This window comes from Polypterus senegalus, chromosome 10, assembly GCF_016835505.1.
Source record: "Polypterus senegalus isolate Bchr_013 chromosome 10, ASM1683550v1, whole genome shotgun sequence".
Taxonomy (NCBI): domain Eukaryota; kingdom Metazoa; phylum Chordata; class Cladistia; order Polypteriformes; family Polypteridae; genus Polypterus; species Polypterus senegalus.
In genome coordinates, this window is record NC_053163.1 from 127,677,083 (window position 1) to 127,698,571 (window position 21,489).

Genomic DNA, 21,489 nt, shown 5'->3' on the forward strand with positions numbered 1-21,489 from the left:
GGGTAGCTGGAGGGGGATGATTTTGCTGCTCACGCACTGTAGTGTCCCTCGGGCGGCTCCCGGTGACCTGTGGTCCATAGTCACCGGGGCCACAGCTATCGCTCGTGTGCAGGATGGAGACTTGATGGGGCAATTCGCTGCCCACCTACTTCGCCATCGCAGCTACTGCACCTGATTGGATGTAGACTGTTGGGGGCATTTCACTGCCTGCTCTCCACACAAAGCTGCCCTGTTCGTTCTCGGTGGGCGGCTGGCAATGCTGCAAGTGGTGACCAGGTTGTGGCTGAACAGAGGCCATTGAGGGTGTGAATGGGGCAGCGGGGAGTAGCACTGTAGTGTGCCTAAGGTGGCTGCCTGTTGAATGGGGGCGGTGTTGGGCGATTCACTACCCGCCTTTGGCCACACCGTGTTTGTTCTCGGTGGGTGGACGCTGCAGGCAGCATACTGTAGTGAACCGCCCCACGTCACCCCATTCATTCTCAATAACAAGCCTGCTTGTACTGTTACACACATAGCAGGAAGTTGTCTCTTGTCAGAACATCAGACGTGTTGATGACGGGTGCCTTCCTGCTGTGATAGCGTGGACAGTGCTGTGCAGAAGAGCTCATCTTAACCTTTTGTCTTCACACTTCAAGAATGTCTCTGAAACACAAATCTGATGCAATTGCTGGTGATACAGTAAAGAAGAGGAAAACCATCACCATGAAAAATAAAGTAGAAATAATAAAAAGGTCAGGTTAAACTTCATCATTCATTGGCAGAACACTTGAGTTACAGACGGTCAACAATAGCATTTATTAAAATAATGTACCTGTTCTGACTTGCACACAAATTCAACTTAAGTACAAAGCTACAGTCCCTATCTCGTACGTAACCTGGGGACTGCCTGTGCTCTTGTGTTTAAATAAGTGCCCTGTGCATGAGAAAGGTGCTATATAAATAAAATGTATTGTTAAAATTAGTCATATTGCATACCCAAAAAAGTAACTAAATATCATATCTATCTAGTTATTATATAATGTAATGTGTTACAAACAAGTGCATTATTTTTTGTTGTATGAGAACATGTACATTCCACTGGCCAGTATGTTACTCATCCTAAACCCACATATGAAGCGTCATGAAAGTGACCTGTCACACGGCTAAACCTGGCAATTTTCTTGTATTTTATAAATATGTCTGGTCCTTCATGGGCTGTGAAGTAAATGGCATCCAGCCCTTTTTCCCATCCACAAAGCAAGCCCCAAAGATTCAAGGTTAACAATACCAATGGGTTATAAAAATTAGATGAAACTAAGGCTAAAAAGGATCAAATTTAAAATCAGGAATATTTTAGGGCTATAAAAGGTACAACACAGTGATAAAAAAAAAACTAGGCCGATAGTAGAGGGGGCCACACCAAATATAATTTTACAGCCCCCCCCCCATCTTAACATTAGGGCTCTAGTTTAAAAATGGGCCCACCCCCACGAACTTTAAGTTTAGAATTTGTCGTAGGCCCATCTAAAAAAAAACAACAGGAAGACAAAATTAATGTTAGGACCGAGGCTGCCTTGACTCCAAATTTCAGCCCCGGTCCACGATCTTAAGTTTAGGCATCGGGATGTAGAAAAGCCACCCCCCCCCATGGACTTTAAGGTTAGTCCTGGGGGAGGGCAGGCCGATCTACACCCAAGACCCCCAGGAGTCAACCGACAAACTGATCACCACAGATCAAGATATCAGTAGCAGATAACTCAATTAAAACTAAACTGGCACTTTACTTGTCCTTCTGTTACTGCAGTGCACTGAGCACTCAAGTCTGCATGACTTTGTGATTGAGCCCTTAAAAAGGACTGGCATGTCATCCACCATGCCTGCTTCTTGCCGCACGCCCAGCACTGCTGTGAGGATCACTGGCTCCATGTGACCTTAAACTGATTAAGTCTACCTCTCACTACATGCAGCATTAAATGTATCCTCTTTTTCTTTAGTTCTTATCAATTGCTTTCCTGCTATGCATGTGCTTGACCTCTTCCTCACGAAGTGTTCACACATGTACATGATGCTACTGAATTAACACAGAAGTATTGTGTTTATTCAGTAGCAACATCCAGGAAACACTTTTTTTTTTTTTTTTTTAAAGAAACAGATTTTTTATTTTACTTGAATAATACAAGTTTTGTGTTCGATTATTTGGTACATGCTATGTAACACACACTATCTCCAACACTGCTCACGAGTAGTGCTTGGTAGCTGAGGCACCGCTATAACCAATGTTCTGCCCTTCTACACACTAAATCCCCAATTAATTTTCCTAAAGAAAGAGTTGAATGGGACACTAACTTGCCATTAAATAACAGAACATTGAGAAATAGAACAGGAGTGGGATGGGGATCAAAATAAAGACAAGCACAGTACAGTCTACATAATTTTATTAAAGACTTGTTTAAAACTTAAGAAGAAAAATCAGAAAAAAAAATCAACAAAAATGGAAAGGACACCAAAACTTTGGTCATGTAATGCTGTAAAATTTGACCTTGACCTTGGATTTAAAAATGTAAACGCTGCTGCTACAAAACCAAGGAAATAACTGATGATGCGTTCTTTATTAAAAAAAACAGGGGTTACGGTAGGAGAAGGTGGACTCAACTAGTCAAGGGTTGAAGATTAGGGAGTTGCCACTTCACAAGCTTACAACAGATGGAAGCTACAAGAACAACCACTCGAAAATAAAATGTAGCCTGGAATTTAAAGGGGAGTATCCATGATACTCACGGAATTCCGTCTCAATGAGATGGCCGGGCAGGGGATGAGCAATCTGTGGGAGACCATCTGCTAATCTGCCATTTGCAAATCTTCACTTAGCTTTGGCTGAATTGAGAAATAAGAGTGCCCTCCCTTTGCTGTATTTCTCAGAGTTTGAAAATGCCTCACAGATCCAAACTAAAAATCACAAATCACAATTATTTATTATTATTTTTTTTTTTTTAACAGTGTGTTCAATTGTTGTCCCTTTAACAGATTTGAATTCCAGGCTGATATCAGATGTAAAGAAAGCTGAGATGTAGAAAAGAATCTCATCCCTTTTTAAATGGACTAGCTGAACATTAACATTACATATTGGGGTAGGATTACAGCAAGAACAATTTACATTCTGTACTGATATTTCATAAAAATAAATTCATCTGCTTTTTCATATAAATAAAGTGTGGAAAAAAGTTTCTTTCCAGGTTGACAAATAGCTGGCAGGGCAAGAAAAGTGACGTTATAGCAAAAATTACGGGCAAGTCAGAAAAATGAGGGAACAATTAATTGGGAAGCTTTTTTAACACAATACATAACAAAACAAACGTGTGGGGTGGAGCCAAATGTGAGGGAATGAAAGAAATTCCAGGTACAAGGCGACAAACATTTTATTCATGCAAAAGTCATCTTCTGCAGGATACTTTCTTAAAGCTGTACCCCAAAAAACAGGTTTTCTGGTTTGTGTGTGTGTGTGTGTGTGTGTGTGTGTTTAAACAATGAGTATGGGGAGTCACAAACAGTTGAGGGGAGAAGGGGGGTAAAAGATGTATCCTACACGTTTTTTTTTTTGGTGAGAGGCCTGGTCTCGCCTTCTGGCTCTAGAGTGACTAACAGGGAAGATTCATTTAACTCCTAGTTAACTCATGTAACTCTAGGACATCTTCAGGCATCCTCACCAATACAAATTATATTTTACTGTCCATGTGGGCAACAGGATTACCTTTGCCCTTCCCCTCTTTCACCCATTTTCATAACATTTGCCAATTGAAAGCTTTAGAGAGAACTGGAAAAAATGAAAAAGAAAATGCTTGTTAACTCTACTTTCCCCCAAAAACTGGAATTAAGCAGGCCCACCTTGAGGTGGAGTGGGCACTGTATGTTTTTCTCTTCCATTTTACTGCTTTTACAGTCAATCACTAGAGTCATTGCTGCAGCAACTAAAAATATACACCAATAATTTAAATTCACTTTGTTTTTTTCTCCCAAGGAAGCATCATATTTTGTCCCCAAAGATTAGGTGGCTCAGGGACTCTTCCCTTCCAATGCCAAGAGACAAGGGTCCTTGCTTAAATGCTCATTTCAAACTCAGATTCTGTTTAAAAATTAAAAATCCTCTACAAAAGAGCAATTTTTGAGCAGGCAAACTTTGAACGTGTCTTGATTTGCCACCGCAAACTATGAATTTCCTTACCAAGTGTTTAAATATGTATATCTATATATTTAAAAAAAAAAAAGGAATAAAAAAGAAAAAAAAAAAAAAAAAAAACTTTGCAACTCAAAGCTTGACATCCCAGGAGCAGCTTCTGTGCAGCACGCACCTTCCTCTCCTTATAACATTGCAGTTTTGGGTGTCAGGATAATCCCCCCCAATTTTTCTGCTTTCTCTGCGCTTTACACCCCCCCTTTATTTTGCATACAGAAAAACAGAGTAAAGAATGATCTGAGAAACTGCATGAGGTCCTCTCACCTTCACCATTCGCTGGTCAGCACAGTAAGGTCCTCAGTCAATCTGTCATTCAATGTAGAAAAAAAGGGTGGGAGTGGGGCTTAGGTGTGGGGGGGTGGGGTGGGGCGGGCGGCGAGGCTTTTGTGTTACAGGGAGGAACAAGATCAGGTCCCTGCCATTCCGCAACAGGCGCTGCTACGCACGCTGCGAGTTCTCCTGCGTGTCTCCGTGCCTCAGTGTGCTAGCAGGGTCTTCCCTCTGGCTCCCTCTCTTTCTCTCGCCCCTCTGTCCGTCTTGTCTTTCTCTCGTGATTGGTTTGTTTCTCTCTCTCTCTCCTGTTGCTTTCACACAGTGGTGCTTCAGTTGTAGCAGTGGAAAACAGGTATCCGTTTTTTGTTTTTTTTTTAATAACCCAGATTAAAATACTGACGAACTAAGCCCATCTCAAGCTTAGCTCCTCTTTCCACAAACTAAAGAAAAAAAATGGGTAAGGAAAAAAAAGAGAAGGGGGGAAGGTAGAGAGTGAAAGAAAGAAAGAGAGAAATAAGACATCAGTTGTACTTCCAACAAACCAAATAGACAGCTTGATCAAATATACTATATACAGTCATGTTAAAAATAAAGTACACCCTCTTTCAATTCTAAGGTTTTACATATCAAAACATAAAAAAAAAATCATCTAGTCCTTAGCAGGTCTTAAAATTAGGTAAATACAACCTCAGATAAACAACACCACATGACATATTACACAGTGTCATTATTTATTTAATTCTTTCAGGGTTGGGGTTGAGGCATTTGTCGACATTACTTGACATCCGGGGTAGAGGGGTGGTAATCAGCTATAAACGTTGTTAAAACACGCTGTTACATTAAAGTTCAACTATATTTGCTAGCAGTATGCTGTTTGCAGAATGTAGTACGCTGCTGCTGTTTCAGGGGTCTGCTGCTGCATACTGTGAGTACTGCCGCTGGCCACGGGCAGCTGACTGCACAATGACAACTGCCCACAGCTGTGGCCAGCCACTCAAACACATCTGCATGGCGACAGTGGTCACAGTATGTGGCAACAGATGCCTGAAAGGGCAGCACCAGGGTAACACATTCTGCAAGCAGTGCAATCTGGCAAGACATGCTAATGGCTGCTCCTAACGTTATACCTTGCAGGACATGCAATGTAATAGGTATGTGAATTCACATAGTGCAGAGGATCACAGAATATAAAACACAGTAACATCTGTCAAACAAACATTTTATGTTGCTTTATGTGCTTTTCAGAAAAAATTTTTTTTTTTTTTGGAAAAAAATATTCAGCCTTGGTCAAAAATGGAAAAAAATAATTACCCCTCAAAGAGTTAAAAACTAAGCCAAAATGCAGAAGCACTGTGTGAAAATTTAGTACACCCTTACTGCTTCCATAGAGATTAAGAGGCTAATCACATGCACTTGATTAATTGATCAGCAGCAAGTGTGGCAATCTCTGTAAAAGCAGACGTTTTGGCAGTTTGATGGTCTAGAGCACTCAGGTATGTGTTAACACAATGCCAAAGAGGAAACACATCAGCAATGATCTTAGAGAAGCCAGGATTGTTGCCCATCAATCTGGAAGGGTCATAAGGCCATTTCTAAACAAAGTTTAGTTCATCATTCTACAGTGAGAAAGATTGCTCACAAGTGCAAAACATTCAAGACAGTTGCCAATCTTCCCAAGAGTGGATGTCCCAGCAAATTCACCCCAAGGTCAGCAAAAAACTCCAGAGCAGCAGATTAGGGCTTAAAATGTTAAAGTTCATGACAGTAAAATTAAAAAAAGACTGAACAAGTATGCCTTGTTTGGAAAGCTTGCCAGGAGAAAGCCTCTTCTCTCTAAAATGAACAAGGCAGCACAGCTTAAGGTTGCCAAGTTGCATCTGAACAAACCACTTCTGGAGCCATTTCCTTTGGAGAGACAAGACCAAAGAGGACGTTTGGCCACAATGCACAGCACGATGCTTGGCAAAAACCAAACATCAAGACAATCACCTCATACCAACCGTTAAGCACGGTGGTGGATGGATGATGATTTGGGCTTGTTTTGCAGACACAGGACCTGGGCACCTGAGGTCATCTGTCTGACAGCTAAAGCTTGGCTGAAATTGGGTTATGCAACAGGACAATGATCCCAAGCACACCAGCAAATCTACAATAGAATGGCTAAAAAGGAAAGAATTAATGCGTTGCAATGGACAAGTCAAAGTGTAGCGGGACCTTAAGAAAACTGTGCATAACTAAATGCCTCAATGAATAATCTTCAATGAACCAAAGCAATGTTGCAAAGAAGACAACAATGTTATTGCTGCTAAAGGTGGTTCTTCAAGCTATTGAATCATGGGGTATACTTAGCTTTTCACACATGGCTTCTCCATTTTGACTTCATTTTTCTTATATAATTTCATGGTGGAATCTGTTGTGTGTTGCCTTAAATCTGAGGTTAAATTTATATAATTTTAGAACCACATTTAATTTTTTTTTTATTATGTCCTGATACGTGAAACCATAAAACTTATGTACATGTGCTTTCTCAATTTTTTTATTTTTAATAAATTTCCAAAAACCTCAACTAAACTTTTTTCACGTTGTCATTATGGGGTGTTGTGTGTAGATTTCTGAGGAAAAAAATTAATTTAACCCATTCTGGAATAAGGCTGTAACAACAAAATGTGGAAAAAGTGATGCGCTGTGAATACTTTCTGGATGCACTGTATAATGATATACTATATAGTGTTAAAAGTACTGTACATCTTAAAGTAAAAACTCAAAAGTCAATTTTCTTTATTTTATGCTTTTACTCTTAATGATAGTGAGATAAAGACTAAGAACTAATCTTGTCCACATCATGTTAAAATAGCAAAACAAGCTTTAAATGTTTTAGTAGATTGTGTGCACACATATCTTTTCTAGGTCCAGCTCAAATTTCTGGTGTGGAGTGTTGTAGACTACGGTGCACACCTTCATTTCTCCCCAGAAAGGCAAATATTTGTGTAGTCAATCACTTAATGCTGGGGTAGAGCTTAATACACTTTTTTTGGGAAATACCACAAAATATTATACATTTATTTACATCATAGGGGCTTGCTAAGTATATCTGTCAAGTATTGAAATCAGTTCCTGTGAGTAAACAGTTAAGACTACATAAAGTAATACCTCTGTATCCATCCTCAGCTTAAATAACATTTTTTTCTATTAAAATGGCAAAAAAAAATTATCAGACGATTACCTAACGTTTATAGAACCCACAAAAATGAATATTAACAGCAAATTTAATCAAAGTACCAAATGGTGAAGACCTGACACTGCAAAGTCTCACCACAAACTATTATATACATAAGGTCCTTTACGTAAAAACAATCCATAGACAGTGATTTGTCACTCATTCACTTTTTAAAATAAATTTAGAGAAATAGAAAAGCACATACACAGAGTAAAGTTTAAGTATTGTACGGGGGGAAAAAAAAAAATTCAGATTTGAAACCACGAGCCAATTCACATTCATATTATCACCTCCTTCAATGCAATTCACAAAATCACACTACTAGTACAATGTTTGTAGCACTGGCCTCTGGAAAAACACACAGTGTATATACATCTTGTTACTAGTTCAATAAGAAGTAAAGGTCAACTTACACTCTAGTACTGTGACAGTCCGGTCACCCCGCCATGTTGGTATGCTCGTTCACCCTGATAAGTCGAGTCCTGTGACAAAGCCACATCAATCTGGGACTTGAATTCATCACCCAGGTAACTGTCCTGTTTGACAAAAAAAATCATGAGGTAAAACAGTAAACCATGAACAGACAACAACAGTATGGATTGCTGAAATGGCTGCTTGCCTGTGACAGCTCAGGTTGGGACAGCCCTGGCTGGCTCATTTGTGAGGGCTGGCTCATTGAGATGTATCCCTGGGTCAGAGGAGCCTGTGAGAAAGGTTGTGAAGCAACATCCTGGCTAGCCTGACTGTTAGGCAGGTTGGACTGACCAGCACCCTGATTCCCAAGTCCACGGCGACTCTGCCGTCCTCCACGGCCAGCCTTCCCCTTCATAGCACCTCTTCCTGGTAAACAAAAGACAAAGTGGAGTGTGTAACTATATTAAGAGCAAGGAATCAAATGACAAGACAGCTGTTACTGACATTTCTAAAGACATTATCATCATGGCAAACGACCTTGTCCTACTCCATCAGCTGCTGTTTCTATGTATTGTTTGAATTTTCAGTTTCATGCCCTTTCTTAGCCCATTTCTTTCACCCATCTTTTCAATGCACTTTTACTTTACCTCATCTGTCCTTTATCATAGTATAACTATCTCAAACATGCATGATTCAATTTAGTAGAGAGTGGGGAGGGAATGGGATTACTCTGGCATAGTGTCTGAAATAATGAGAGCAAGGGGCAGAAATACCCTAACAATTTTGCCAATTAAAACAAGAGGTCATGTGCAAAAATTGTCTGAAAAATACTTATAATTAAGAATATTGTAACATTTATTACTATCACTATCATTTAAAAAAAAAAAAAGTTTTTTTTTTTTAATTCACTTCGCCCTCTCTTGAGCTCATACAATAGAATGGACCACTTTGCTGTCTGACCAGCCACTACAAAATCCACCATCACTATTTTAACACCCATAACCATTAAATAGCTCAATCTAACAACCATTGGAGCCTGGTAGTTTCACTGACTTGAAATAGAAAGGCACGCTGATGAGGTATCCTGAATGCACTGCAATGTTCATTAAGCTTTTTTCCTCACAATTAACGCAATGCTGCAGGTGATTTTATGATTGGCAACAAAAAAAACAAAACAGGTTTCCAGCACCAATTGACCAAACACTTGTCTGCACACAGAAAGTGATGCTTACTCTCTCTTATGATGATTTATGAATGGGTAAATTTAGGTAGTTAACAGGCTGGCTAATGTTAGCTAAAATATTACATTATCAAACTAATCTGGAGACTTACATTAGTGGTTCTGAAAAGTGTGGTTTGTAAATCTCAAGTCAAGTGGCCAGCAAGTCAAAGCAAAGTGATTTTAAACTACTCAGTTACATCAGCCCACTAAACATGCAGTTATAACACCCAAGCTGCAACACAGCATCAACACTACAAAAATTAATTTAGGCCTATGAGAAAATGGTCTAAACTCCTATTATGGAGCACATCATTAAATGTTCTTGCACGTATATTAATTTGGTGCTTTATTAACCAACATATGGTTTTAATTTAGTTGTAATGTCATTTCATAAATTACAAGAGTGCTATATTTTTATTGGAAAGTGGCAAACATGCAATTTGAAAAATTATTATTTTTTTTTTTTAATTGGTTTTTAAGATTTTCATAATCACCAATTTTTCATTCCGCTTTTCCTTGGTATTCGCGATCTCGTTCTTTCGGTCACTACCCATAGTTCATGACCATAGGTGAGGGTAGGACTGTAGATTGTTGGAAAATTGAGAGTTTTGCCTTACGGCTCAGCTCCTTTTTCACCACGACAGACCGATGCAGAGCCTGCATCACTGCGAATGCCGCACCGATCTGCCTGTGATCTCACGCTCCATTCTTCCCTCACTCGTGAACAAGAACAAGATCGTAAATACAAGTGGCTGAAATGAGTTTCCTCCGTAGGGTGTCTGGGCTTTCCCTTAAAGATAGGGTGAGAAGCTCAGTTATCCGGGATGGGCTCAGATTAGAGCCGCTGCTCCTCCACATCAAGAGGAGTGAGATGAGGTGGCTCGGGCATCTGATCAGGATTCCTCCTGGACTCCTCCCTGGTAAGGTGTTCTGGGCACGTCCAACCGGGAGGAGGCCCCGGGGAAGACACAGGACACGCTGGAGGGACTATGTCTCCCGTCTGGCCTGGGAACGCCTCAGGATTCCCCTGGAAGAGCTAGAAGGAGTGGCCGGGTAGAGAGAAGTCTGGGCATCCCTGCTCAAGCTGCTGCCCCCGCGACTCAACCTCAATGGATGGATGGATGGATTTTCCTTGGTGTTCTGTGTATTTAGGCTATTATTTACTACTGAGCACACTAGCTTTAAGTAGCGACCAGCCTTCCTGTGTCATTTTCTCTTTAGTCTCCTCTGATGTCTTCTGACCACTGTTAGATCACAATTAAGCGAATAAACTAGTAAGAAAATTGGGAAAAATAGAGTTAAGCATTTAAAACTTTGGCCAAAATGATTTCTGCTCTGTACGTTCACATTCACTTAAGTGATTGCTCTCTGGATCACTGACATTGGATCTTTGACTTTAGCAAATCTCTACTCTGCCATAAGCACCACAGACTTGTACATAACATATTTTCTTTGAGAAAGAATCCTCAATTTAAATCTTTTAAATTCCTTGGACAGGATCAATATATTGCTCACTGCTTATGTTTCACATTTATTTAAAATAAAAAAGTAAATTGAATCTATATACTATACTACTACACTATAAAACTGTCCCTTACAAAACTTTTTTTATACTATGCACTGGCAACACTAAGCACACATGGGAAATCATTCCTGAACAGAATTCTACGCCAACCCAGGACCCAATCCCATAAATTACCAATTTAGAGTTGTCATTTAACCGAACTGGCATGCTTCAGGACATGTGAGAGGTAAACAGAGTAACCTATGCAGACCCAGACATAGTGTGCAATTTCCACGCAATGTAAAGTCTACCACATTCAAACTCAGGATAAAAGGATGTGCCAGCTCCTCTTCATCTTCCTGAATAATACATATTTTCCCTCGATGGGCAAAAAAATAAAGAACAATGCTAATGTTCTGGATCATTTCAACCCCCAAACATAAATAATCTCTCAAGTCTCCTTACCTACTGCTGGACCATTAGCTGGCCCAAAGTACCCAGGTGGAGGCATTGGTGGCATCATCAGATTGAATGGAATGGGGATGTTCATTGCTGCAACATGGCTGGGTCCAGCTCCAATCATTCCAATCTGATCATGTGTTTGAAAATACATGTTTGAAGGACGCCCTGCAAAATAAAACAAAAAAAAAACAGATGTGTCGGTGCAAACCACATCATGGGGTGGGGGCACAAGTTTGAGAAAAGGGAAAAAAAATAAAATCAACTGACACAGAATACAGTACTGTGTAAAAGTCTCATGCCAGGAAAGACAACTTTTAAACTTGGTTATCTGTTCAAGTACTTCTTGGCTAAAACATGATACAAAATACCTAATGCAATAAAAATGCAACATAAATGTCTTGTTGTTAAAACAGCTAAGTATTTTTGTGTCCTTTCCTTACAATGCAAAGCTGTAGCAATTCACTTTTGTTAAAGCATTCCTTCTATCAATTCTTCCAAGATTCTTATGGGATTTGCTGCAACAGTTCTTTTGATAAATACTAGCTTTTTGTTCTTTTTGCTGTCCAAGTCATCCCACCCAGTTATAATTATGTTGAGACTGGAGCAATGAGGCGACAAACCAGTCCGGTCAGGTTGGAGAACATGAAATGGTACAGCGCACTGCAGCACACACCACACAATGAAACAGCTCCGGATCCTGGTTGGCAACCTTCCAAGCAGACACACGGTCTAGTCCCACCCTGGCAGTAGTGGCCATAACTGACGCCCCCTCACAATGCAGGTAATGTGCCTCATTCTGAACTCCATTAGCAACCGCTCATTCAACACAAAGTCAAACCAGCAGTACCCAAGGATTCTCCAAAGAGAGATAGTACCAAAAGAGCCCAGTCTTCATTCAGGTTACTGGATATCGTCCATGTCTCGCAAACAGCAAGACAGGAAGCACCAGGACTCCAAAGACTTGGATCTTCATCCTGTTTCATAGATTTTGGGAGCCCAACAGACTCCTTTCCACAGGGCAGCTCGATCAAGCGAGTGGAACGATTTACAAAAATCGACAAAGGCTACAAGGAAACTCTGCCAATATTTGTATTTCTGCTCCATGAGAACCCTTGGTGACAAGATGCAGTCAATGGTAGACTTCTTAGGCGTAAAACCAGACTGCTCCTGTTGCAGGTGGATGAGGAAGTGATCACGGATCATATCAAGGACGACCCTAGCACTGAGAGCAGTGTTATTCCTGTGTAGCTGCCGCAATCCAGGCGATCACCTTTCCCTTTCCAGATAGAGATGACAAGTCCCATTACCAGTCAGTTGGGATGACGCCAGATTGCTTGTAACGTCAGGAAGACAGCCTTACCACCAACCTGGATAGCATAGATCCTGAAGCCTTCCCTACCCTCTTGCTGGTTCACCACCAGTAAAATCTCAGTGAGACTGGGTGGTTCACAGCTAATTGGAAGATCAGCCTCAAGAACCGTGGACCCAGAGATATCCAACATCCTAGTTGGAGGATCAGCTTTAAACAGCTGCTCAAAGTAGCCAGCCCAGTGGGTCACAACTGTAGTGTCATCTGCAAGGACTGTTCCATCAGCTGCCCTGACTGCAACTCTCCGAAGAACAGATTCAGATGTGCAGAATGCTTGGCTTCCTCAGTAAGGAATTAATGTTCCATATATAGATTGCCACACCAAGGTGGTCTTCATTTTTCAGTTTGGTAACATCTACAAACAAAATCAAGTTTCCATTGATATTATTTTCCTCTCTAAGTATGATATGTTGAATCAAAGTCTGTTTATAATTCTCACCAGAAGTCATCATCCCATTAATTTTGACCAGATCCCCTACACGGTTGGCCAAACTGTAATCCCCGACCATGAAAGAGACACCATCAGCTTCACAAAAGCATAAAGACAAGCATCAGCATACTTCATGCCAATTGTCCTGACAAACAGCTCTTTGTTAACCAAAAAAAAATGTTTTCCACTTGTCATCCATGCTTTATATTTATAGTCTTTAGTGTACTGACATTTCTTCTGCTTCTTGCTTTTCTGTTAAGAAAGAACACTTAGAAACAAAACTGACCTACAGAGCCATTTCTACTTTAGACTTATTCTCAAGGTCAAAGCATGTACTTTGGTGCCAGATAACTCTACCAGAGTAAGCACTTCACTCCATTTCCTTCTGTTTCCTAAGGAAGTGACACTTATGTACTGTTCATTACAGGGACACAGCTTTTTGGGTCATCTGCTCCTGTGAATATTTTCTGTTTTCAAATACCCCAGGTTCTTCAAATATCTCATGATGATGAGATCACACAATCTTGAAAATCCAGTCTGGTGTGCTATTGCTCATGGACTATAGACTATAAAAATACATTTAATGTGTGTCAAAGTGTGTGAACTTATTCATTTCCAAACCACTCCTCGATGCAGCCCAGTAGCAGTGTTTACCATCCAATATACCCATTTACTTGGTAAACTGCTCCACTAGCACAACCTGGTTTGGCTATTCACTACCACATCAACTTGAAAATAGGTGTGCTATTGTAGCAATTACACAACTTCAAGGAATGGCTGAGGTGTCTTGAGGAGAGTTGGGAAGCAAACCCGTGTTGTTTTTGTCATCTCAGAAGTTATCAATAAGTTTCTGGAACACTTGCTATTTTTTTAATTAGTGTTTAAGTATATTCCAAAGTTATACAGTGTTTTTATTAACAAATTAATGCCTGCTGCCATAGGTCTCTAGTTTTAAAATTTTCTTTGGTGACCTAAGCATTTTTACATAGCACTGTACATTCCAAAAACATGTAAAATCTGTACTATGAAGCTCTTGACGAAACCATTACATTTCTGTAAAGCTAAGCAATCAAACAAAAACACTTCAGACAGCTAAAATAAGAAAAAGACCTACCCTGGCTACTTCTGTCATAAACTGATCCTGGGATAAGTGCTTCTCTGGCATCATACATGGCAGTGCTCATAAATCGTGCCCCCTGAAAGTGAAATGTTAAATATGTTTACATCCAGTCAACATTGGATTCTCTTTTGTATTCTCAGAAATCATACTAAACCCATCTGTCCTGACACACTCACAGGGTTGATAGTGTTAACAAGTTTGCGGGGTTTGCTGAACTGCATGAGGCTCTCACGAAGATTGTTTAGGGGACCTTCCACCAGCACCTTCTGTTCCTTGTAATAGTTCAAAAGGTGGTTCCACAGCGGTTGCTTAGATAGAGCTTTAGGGTTGCCTACAATTATCACACCATACCTTACATAAAAGGAAAAACAGATAAACCCCAAATTAATACAAACAATATACTAGACAAGGCTGACATGAGAAACTAAGGATAAATGCTAAAGAAGGAGTTGCTTATGATCTGTTCAAGTAACTTACCTTGCCCTGGTAAGGGCTACATTTAGTCGTCTAGGGTCATTTAAAAATCCAATGCCTTGATGTTCATTTGCTCGGACACAAGACAAAATTATAAAATCCTTTTCTCGACCCTGAAAGGCATCAACACTAGCAATCTCTACCTCCTAGGGAAATTAAAAAAAAAAAAAAAATGTTATAAAATAAAGCAAGAATATGGCGTAAAAAACAAACAGAAGAGCTGCCCCTACACACAGCACTTTTTAAATCCATAATACACCATAGCATGAAATTACAAAGATTCAGGACATAGACTAGCTTGGCACAATTAAATCTACTGTATATACTGCACCAATATTTTGTCAATTAAAACTCTCCCAAAAATGCCTTAAAGACAAATACAGCTAACCTGTAACACATACTATAAGAATGTGGGGCACGCTTCCTTATGTTCAACAATCATAATTAGTTAATCATAACCCACCACCACAGGTAACATTTAAGTGTTAAGATACAAACATCTGAATAAAAGTGGTAGCAAAGTGTCACTTCTAAAAATTTTATTTACAGAATGTGATTCCTGCCTGTACTGACCTGATAGAGCTTTGTGTGCAAGGAGCCACTAAATTGCATGTACTGCACCAGATAGGAGCGCTGGCCTTCATAGGGTGTAATGATACCAATTTGGTCAGGCTTGGCTCCAGCCTTTAGAAGCTTCGTGGTTATCTTTTCTACATTAGCAGCCTCAGTCCTACATAAAAAAAAATAAAAAGTAAATAAAAAGACATGAAACTTAAGAGATACAAAAGCTGGTGTATTTTCCACCATTACCTGTTCAAGTATGATGTTCCTGAGCTTGCAATCTCCTCCTGACCCTGGGTGACATAAAAGAACATAGGCTTGTCTGGCTGTGGCCACTGAAAATCAAAGCCCTTCTTGACACGGTCAGCTTTGAAGGAAGAGAATAGAACATTTTACATATAAATTGGGTCCGAATCAAGAGATGTCACACATATGAATAATATTATAAAGACGTTTAAAATATTATTCTGCTGCTAATCTGTAACGTATACATAAAAATTGGTGTAAATAATCTGAACATTTCAGACCTCAAATACTACCACATTATGTGGACTCTTAAATAATATAAAACTTGCAACATCCCTTTGAAGGAAGGAATTTAAAAAGTTATACAGGATAAGTAAATCTACTAATACTAGTGTTAAGTATGTATTTACAAATGTACAGAAGCCTACCTGCTGTGACTCCATTTTGCAGTGAACCTTCATAGAATATGTTGGAGGGAAAGGCGCTAAGGGCAGGATGCATACGGTATTGCACCTGAAGGCGAATAGGACGAATGCCAAGGACAACTAGGCGCTCAAATAAGGACTGCGATAAGCCAGCCTTGGCTGCCTTTTTGCACATTACAACAGGTCCCAGCTGACAATGGTCACCCACAAGGATAAGCTGTAAAAGGCAAGGAAGTCTATGAGAAATAGATATATAAATGCCTGGGGGAGAAAAAAAAAATGAAATTCCCCATAACATGGTTTCAATTTCTTTGAAATTTAAAAAAAGAAATTGCATAGCCGATATGCTTAAGTGTGTATTAAATGTTCAAATAATTACAGTAGTATTTTATTATTATTAAAAAGCCTTATTAAAATGGTATGCCCAGTATTTTTTAAAATTGAAGTTTTTCTTCACAATTAATGTATATATAAATTTGCCACATGAACGTGTGTTCCAAAGTGAGTAATTTTTTAATCAAAAGAATAAAAAAAAAAAAAACAAAAAAAAACAACACTATCCTCTTCTTGCATTTTAAAATATATTTCAAGGGGCAAAATAGATCTGAAAAGATCCTACTGCTTTAGTCTTTTCTCAAATTTCATACTCCTTCATTTTATAACCAGTCTAAAATCTCTTCATTGGATAGGATGTGGAGCGAGAAGAGTCCACTGCTATTTCATGGTTCAGGCCCTACCCCCCAATTAAAGCAGACTAATTAGATGTTATGCTTTTACAGTGTGTTAAAACAGTACATTTACAATATGATTCATTGACACGTATATGCCCAATTGTAGGTTCTGTTCCTAGCTCATGTGTAACGTTTTGCAGGTTACAGTGTATCCATCAATCCATCTATTAGTTTCAGTTGGAAATTGATCTTTTTTCTTACATTTTTTAATCCAATTATTTATATAAATCAAAATAAAGGCAGCCCCAACACAAATACCTGAGGCATACCACTTTTCACTTTGTCTATTGCCAAATAAAGTTTCCATTCTTGATAATTATTGGATTCTTTCATTTGTACATGCACCAATAACAATCACATGTTTCTTAAATGTTTTTTTTAACTTTTACATGCACCAAGTATCTTGATATTCAGGGGTGGACAAATCAGCAGTTCGGATGCCTGGGACACCCAGTTTTTAACTCCGGAAAAACAAACTGTAGACTCACAAAATCCACGTTTTTGGATGTTTGGTTAATGAAATATTTTCTTAATTAAATTTTTTTTGATATAAACGAAAAACCCAAGTCCTTAAGTACAATTTTAACTTGGGTGCTGTTTTTAAAGGTGGCAGCTTACAGTGTATCAAACTGCAGTAATCACAGTTTTGCATGCACACACAATTCAATTAAGCAACATAGTGAAAATGTACAGAAATTCTATAAAGCAAGCATGCACGCAAGAGGAAAAAACAGCATTAGCTTTAAAGCAACTGGGGCAGTGAGGGCAAGAACACCAAAAGTTAATTGTATCCTTTTGTCATTTACAGTGTTATAACTAAGGTAAGAATGAACGCATACTTTATTATGGATTTAAAAAAAAAAAAAAAAGAGGGAACACAAATGGTGCAATTACTACTTCAAAACCAATGAGAGAAATCAGAATTAAAATCTGCATTATGACAAAAATAAATGGAAAGAACTTTTTCAGTGAATTAAATATGGAGGGAGAAAGGACATCATCACAACCAAGTCAGAAAATGTACTGTGCAGTGTTGAGTCATTTAACGAAATGTACATCGATGCAGCAGTGTACTCATTCCTTTCCACTGATAGGGCTTGGTACAGTTGAGAAAATGACCTAAAATATTCACTAGCTTGTTGGCCACATGTGATGGTCAGAAGGTTTCAATAATGTCACAGATTTTCAAACATTCAGACACAGGAAATGGCCATTAACCTTTGGAACTCAGAGGACTATACTTTATTATAAACAATTCTCGCCTTATACAGTTACAGAAAGGGCACGAGAGAAATCTCATAAAAAACAAGATGCTCACCATTTAAAAAATATGTACTCTGGGCTGCTAATACAAAATGATTCCTCTTATTCTGAAATATCTATCATTGAGAAAACACTCTGCTATTAGCTGTAACAATGCACTGTGTGAATAAGCTTTTTCAGACCTAATCCTCATCTTTACTAGCACTAGGCCCCACTTCATAGTCCAAGTGTGTCCAATTTTACTGCAGCTGTATACATAGATAACCGATTGTGGTAATAAGTGTATTACACAATAAAGGACATACTGCACCACAGAATAACCTTGGAAGGTCAAATTGATGATTCTTTGGACAGAGAAACTAATTGTTGGTGTCTGAGAAGAATTCGAGAACACAACATTAATGCAATATTCAGTTCATAGTTTACATGCCTTAGAAAGTACTTTGCAGTATGCTAGGATTTCTGGAAAACACAAATTACTAGTTAAACTACCTTGAGCACTTTTAATACATTAATCTAAAAAATAATTCCGTATTTCATTAATATTGAATTTGACTACTGGGAGGTTTTCAACTTCACATGCATACTACAGTGGGAGGAACTGTGGACATTTTCATTAAGATCAGAGTAGTTCTAAAAAGCAGACAGCCAGCTCATGGAGAAGTAAAGCAATCTGCCTGTCTAGTATGTCACTCTGTGCATCCATATTCAGCAAGCTACAGCATATAAAAAATATCAATATTTTATGTAACTATTCCATTAGCAGGATCTGAAGAACTGTACAATAAAATGAAACAAGAAATCTTCCAGTATAATGATCCAAAGCAAAAAAAATAAATAAATAAATAAAAATCATGTAATTTTTTTTTTTTGAAAATGTTAAGTTACATAGAAAATACACAAATGGCACACAGGTTTCTTAACAGATGGCATGAACCAGGCCTACATCTTCATGCATAAATTTTCTGAAACTGCTTATTCCTAAATGGGGTTGGAGAGCTGAACTATACTACTATCACTGGTACAAGGCAGGACAAAACCAACGACAACCAATGACAGTTCCATGCCATCTCAAGAAACACTAATCCCACACACCTGCCATCTCTCACCCTGGGAAATGTCAACTACCCTTCATGCTTTCGAAATACCCTGAAAATAAACCTGTGAGAAATCGACAACGATGTGCAATTCCCAAAAAAACAGCACTGTGGCTGGAGTTTGTTCCTAGGACTCTGGAGCTTTCAAGCAGTATTGCTAAGCATTGAGACATTGCAGGCGTTACTTTTCTTCTACATGGGTAAGCAGTATGTACATATACTGGCATTCCTTCACATGGGTTTTACATTCACAAAGTGAAAGAGAATATTGTGGAATTTTTCTGCTTCCCAGCTACCTCTTTTTTTTTTTGATAGCACATAACTGTAAATGCTTTTTAGCAAGAAAATGAAATCTGACAGCACCAGGCTCTCCAAGCTGCAGGGAAAAACTTGGGAGGTTAGTGGCAGAATTGGCACTACAGCCACCATAAAAAACCTCACACTGTTCCATTCCATTTGAGCTAGTGTGGTGCTGAGGTGTCACCCGTTGCATGGCTGCACTTGGGTCCTAATCTGGATCCTGAGTTGGTTTGTCACGTGGTGCGTGCTCGTAATCTCTCTCTCTCTCTAATTTAAACAAATCTTTCCTTCCTCTTTACATATTACAACTTCTAAATCCAATAGTTCTGTTTTGCTGCAGACACTTGTTGCTTTTGCATAGCCTTTTTTAAAGCCTACATTAAATCTTACTTGCTCAGAGTCAAAATCATACCCTTAACCTTTTGGCTGCCATTAAAACAATGAAACAAAAATTTTAGAGAGCCAAAGAAACCTCAATAGATACAACTAAAAGAGTTAGAGTAAGGTGGAAAAAAAAAATACTGAAAAGCAGTGTTCAGGAATCCTACTAGTCTTTCAAAAATTTTTGAAGTAGGTTATAAATGGGGATTAGGGTTGGTATTTGTGGATTGTTCTCACCTGTTTGGCCCCAAGTACAACAGGCACCATGCACTCTGGTTCTGTTGCTTGTGTACTCTCATCGATAAGAATAGAACGAAACTGCATCTTTGCTAGGCGGGGGTCCCCAGCACCAACACAGGTACAGCAGATTACATCAGCATTCTAACAAAATGAAGCAATTAAGGATCATTATGTACTGTATACTTAAAGAAGTACATTCATTAAAGTAAACTGGCTTGGGTTCTCACCATAAGTAGCTCTCTCTCTGCTGTACGCTTCAGGGCTCGGTAGCGCTTCTCATCTGCCGATGACAGCTCACCTGTTTCATCCTTAAGCTGTTGCAGTTTCTGAAGCTCTGGCATGCTAAAAAGACAGACAATCGTTAAAAGGTGATTACATTTAAAGGAAGCCCATGTAATCTAACATAATTTAATAAGCAAAATTTTCCATAAAACTATTTTTTGTTTCTGCTAGGGTCAAAACTGAAACTGAAATGCATGTTACCTATCCATATTACGGATTTGGTTGTGCAGGGCCAGGAAGGACACAGGAGAGTCAATGGCCTCGCGGCTCTTGGCACAAAGACGTACAACCTTAAGCCCGGTTTGATGAATCTTCTCAGTTAGCTGATCCACAGCAATGTTGCTTGGTGCACACACCAGAACTGGCCTAGTAAAGTGGTATTGAAGAAGACAGATGATAAACAGCACCCTAGACAAAAACAGAAAGAAAGCAGAAAGCCACAAAAGGCATATCTACCCATTGCCTTGTCGTGCCAGATGATAGACTATGGTGGCTGATGTGACAGTCTTGCCAGTTCCAGGAGGTCCTTGGATGAGACTGAGGGGTCTCTGCAGGACTGTCTTGACAGCATAAACCTGCAAAAAAAGTAACATACTGTGTGTTTATGGAGGGAACTGAATGCCAAAGAATCAGCAGTGTTAAGAAATAAAATGGAATAGGTAAGATGGGCTACACCTAAGCATGCCAAATTTTATTTCTTTTTAATTTCATAGTTAAAATGAACTAATCACAAGCATCTACCAAGATCAGATCAGGAAAGGAAACATCCAGACAGAAGTTTTAAAAAACTTTTTAAATGAAAGCTTTGGCTCCTAAAGAAGTGGGACAGTATTTTACTTTCAACAAATATTTATAATATGAAACAAATATCCTAATAACATAAAAGTGAATGACTATTAGTCTATTAGAGCACTATGCAAAAAACACTTAACCCATTTCTACAAAACTTTGCAGTTATTTACATTAGTCTTTAGAAAATACAAAATGTTATCAGCAAATACGCAATGTATAAATATCAAGAAAAACATAAAATATTACAACACTCTCAACTAAAAGCTGCCATTTTTCCTGGACCTTTGTGCCTTTCAAAATTAATACATCTGCAACACAACATGATATTGAAGTGATCTTTTATATCAAAAGATCTGGAAATGATTGCGTAATAAAACAATGTCAATTTCAGGTGTGTATGTTGACCTAAAAAATAACCGATATTGTTCTAACATTTAAGTGTGTTGAAAAAGAAGGAGATTTTTACACTTGTCATT

At 38.9% G+C, this 21,489-nt stretch overlaps 1 protein-coding gene across 1 annotated transcript in view; it reads right to left on the reverse strand.

Moving 5' to 3' along the window:
• Positions 1-2,397: 2,397 nt before the first annotated feature.
• upf1 (UPF1 RNA helicase and ATPase) overlaps positions 2,398-21,489 on the reverse strand; it is a 43,282-nt gene continuing 24,190 nt past the window's right edge. The window contains exons 11-24 of the mRNA XM_039766584.1: positions 20,678-20,796; positions 20,423-20,587; positions 20,167-20,281; positions 19,937-20,080; positions 15,931-16,144; positions 15,506-15,623; positions 15,269-15,425; positions 14,699-14,841; positions 14,398-14,572; positions 14,216-14,297; positions 11,306-11,467; positions 8,320-8,540; positions 8,114-8,236; positions 2,398-4,923 (exon numbers count right to left, since the gene is read on the reverse strand). Coding sequence (XP_039622518.1) covers positions 8,117-8,236; positions 8,320-8,540; positions 11,306-11,467; positions 14,216-14,297; positions 14,398-14,572; positions 14,699-14,841; positions 15,269-15,425; positions 15,506-15,623; positions 15,931-16,144; positions 19,937-20,080; positions 20,167-20,281; positions 20,423-20,587; positions 20,678-20,796 — 1,935 coding nt within the window. The 3' untranslated portion in view covers positions 2,398-4,923; positions 8,114-8,116. The remainder of the gene's footprint in view (positions 4,924-8,113; positions 8,237-8,319; positions 8,541-11,305; positions 11,468-14,215; positions 14,298-14,397; positions 14,573-14,698; positions 14,842-15,268; positions 15,426-15,505; positions 15,624-15,930; positions 16,145-19,936; positions 20,081-20,166; positions 20,282-20,422; positions 20,588-20,677; positions 20,797-21,489) is intronic.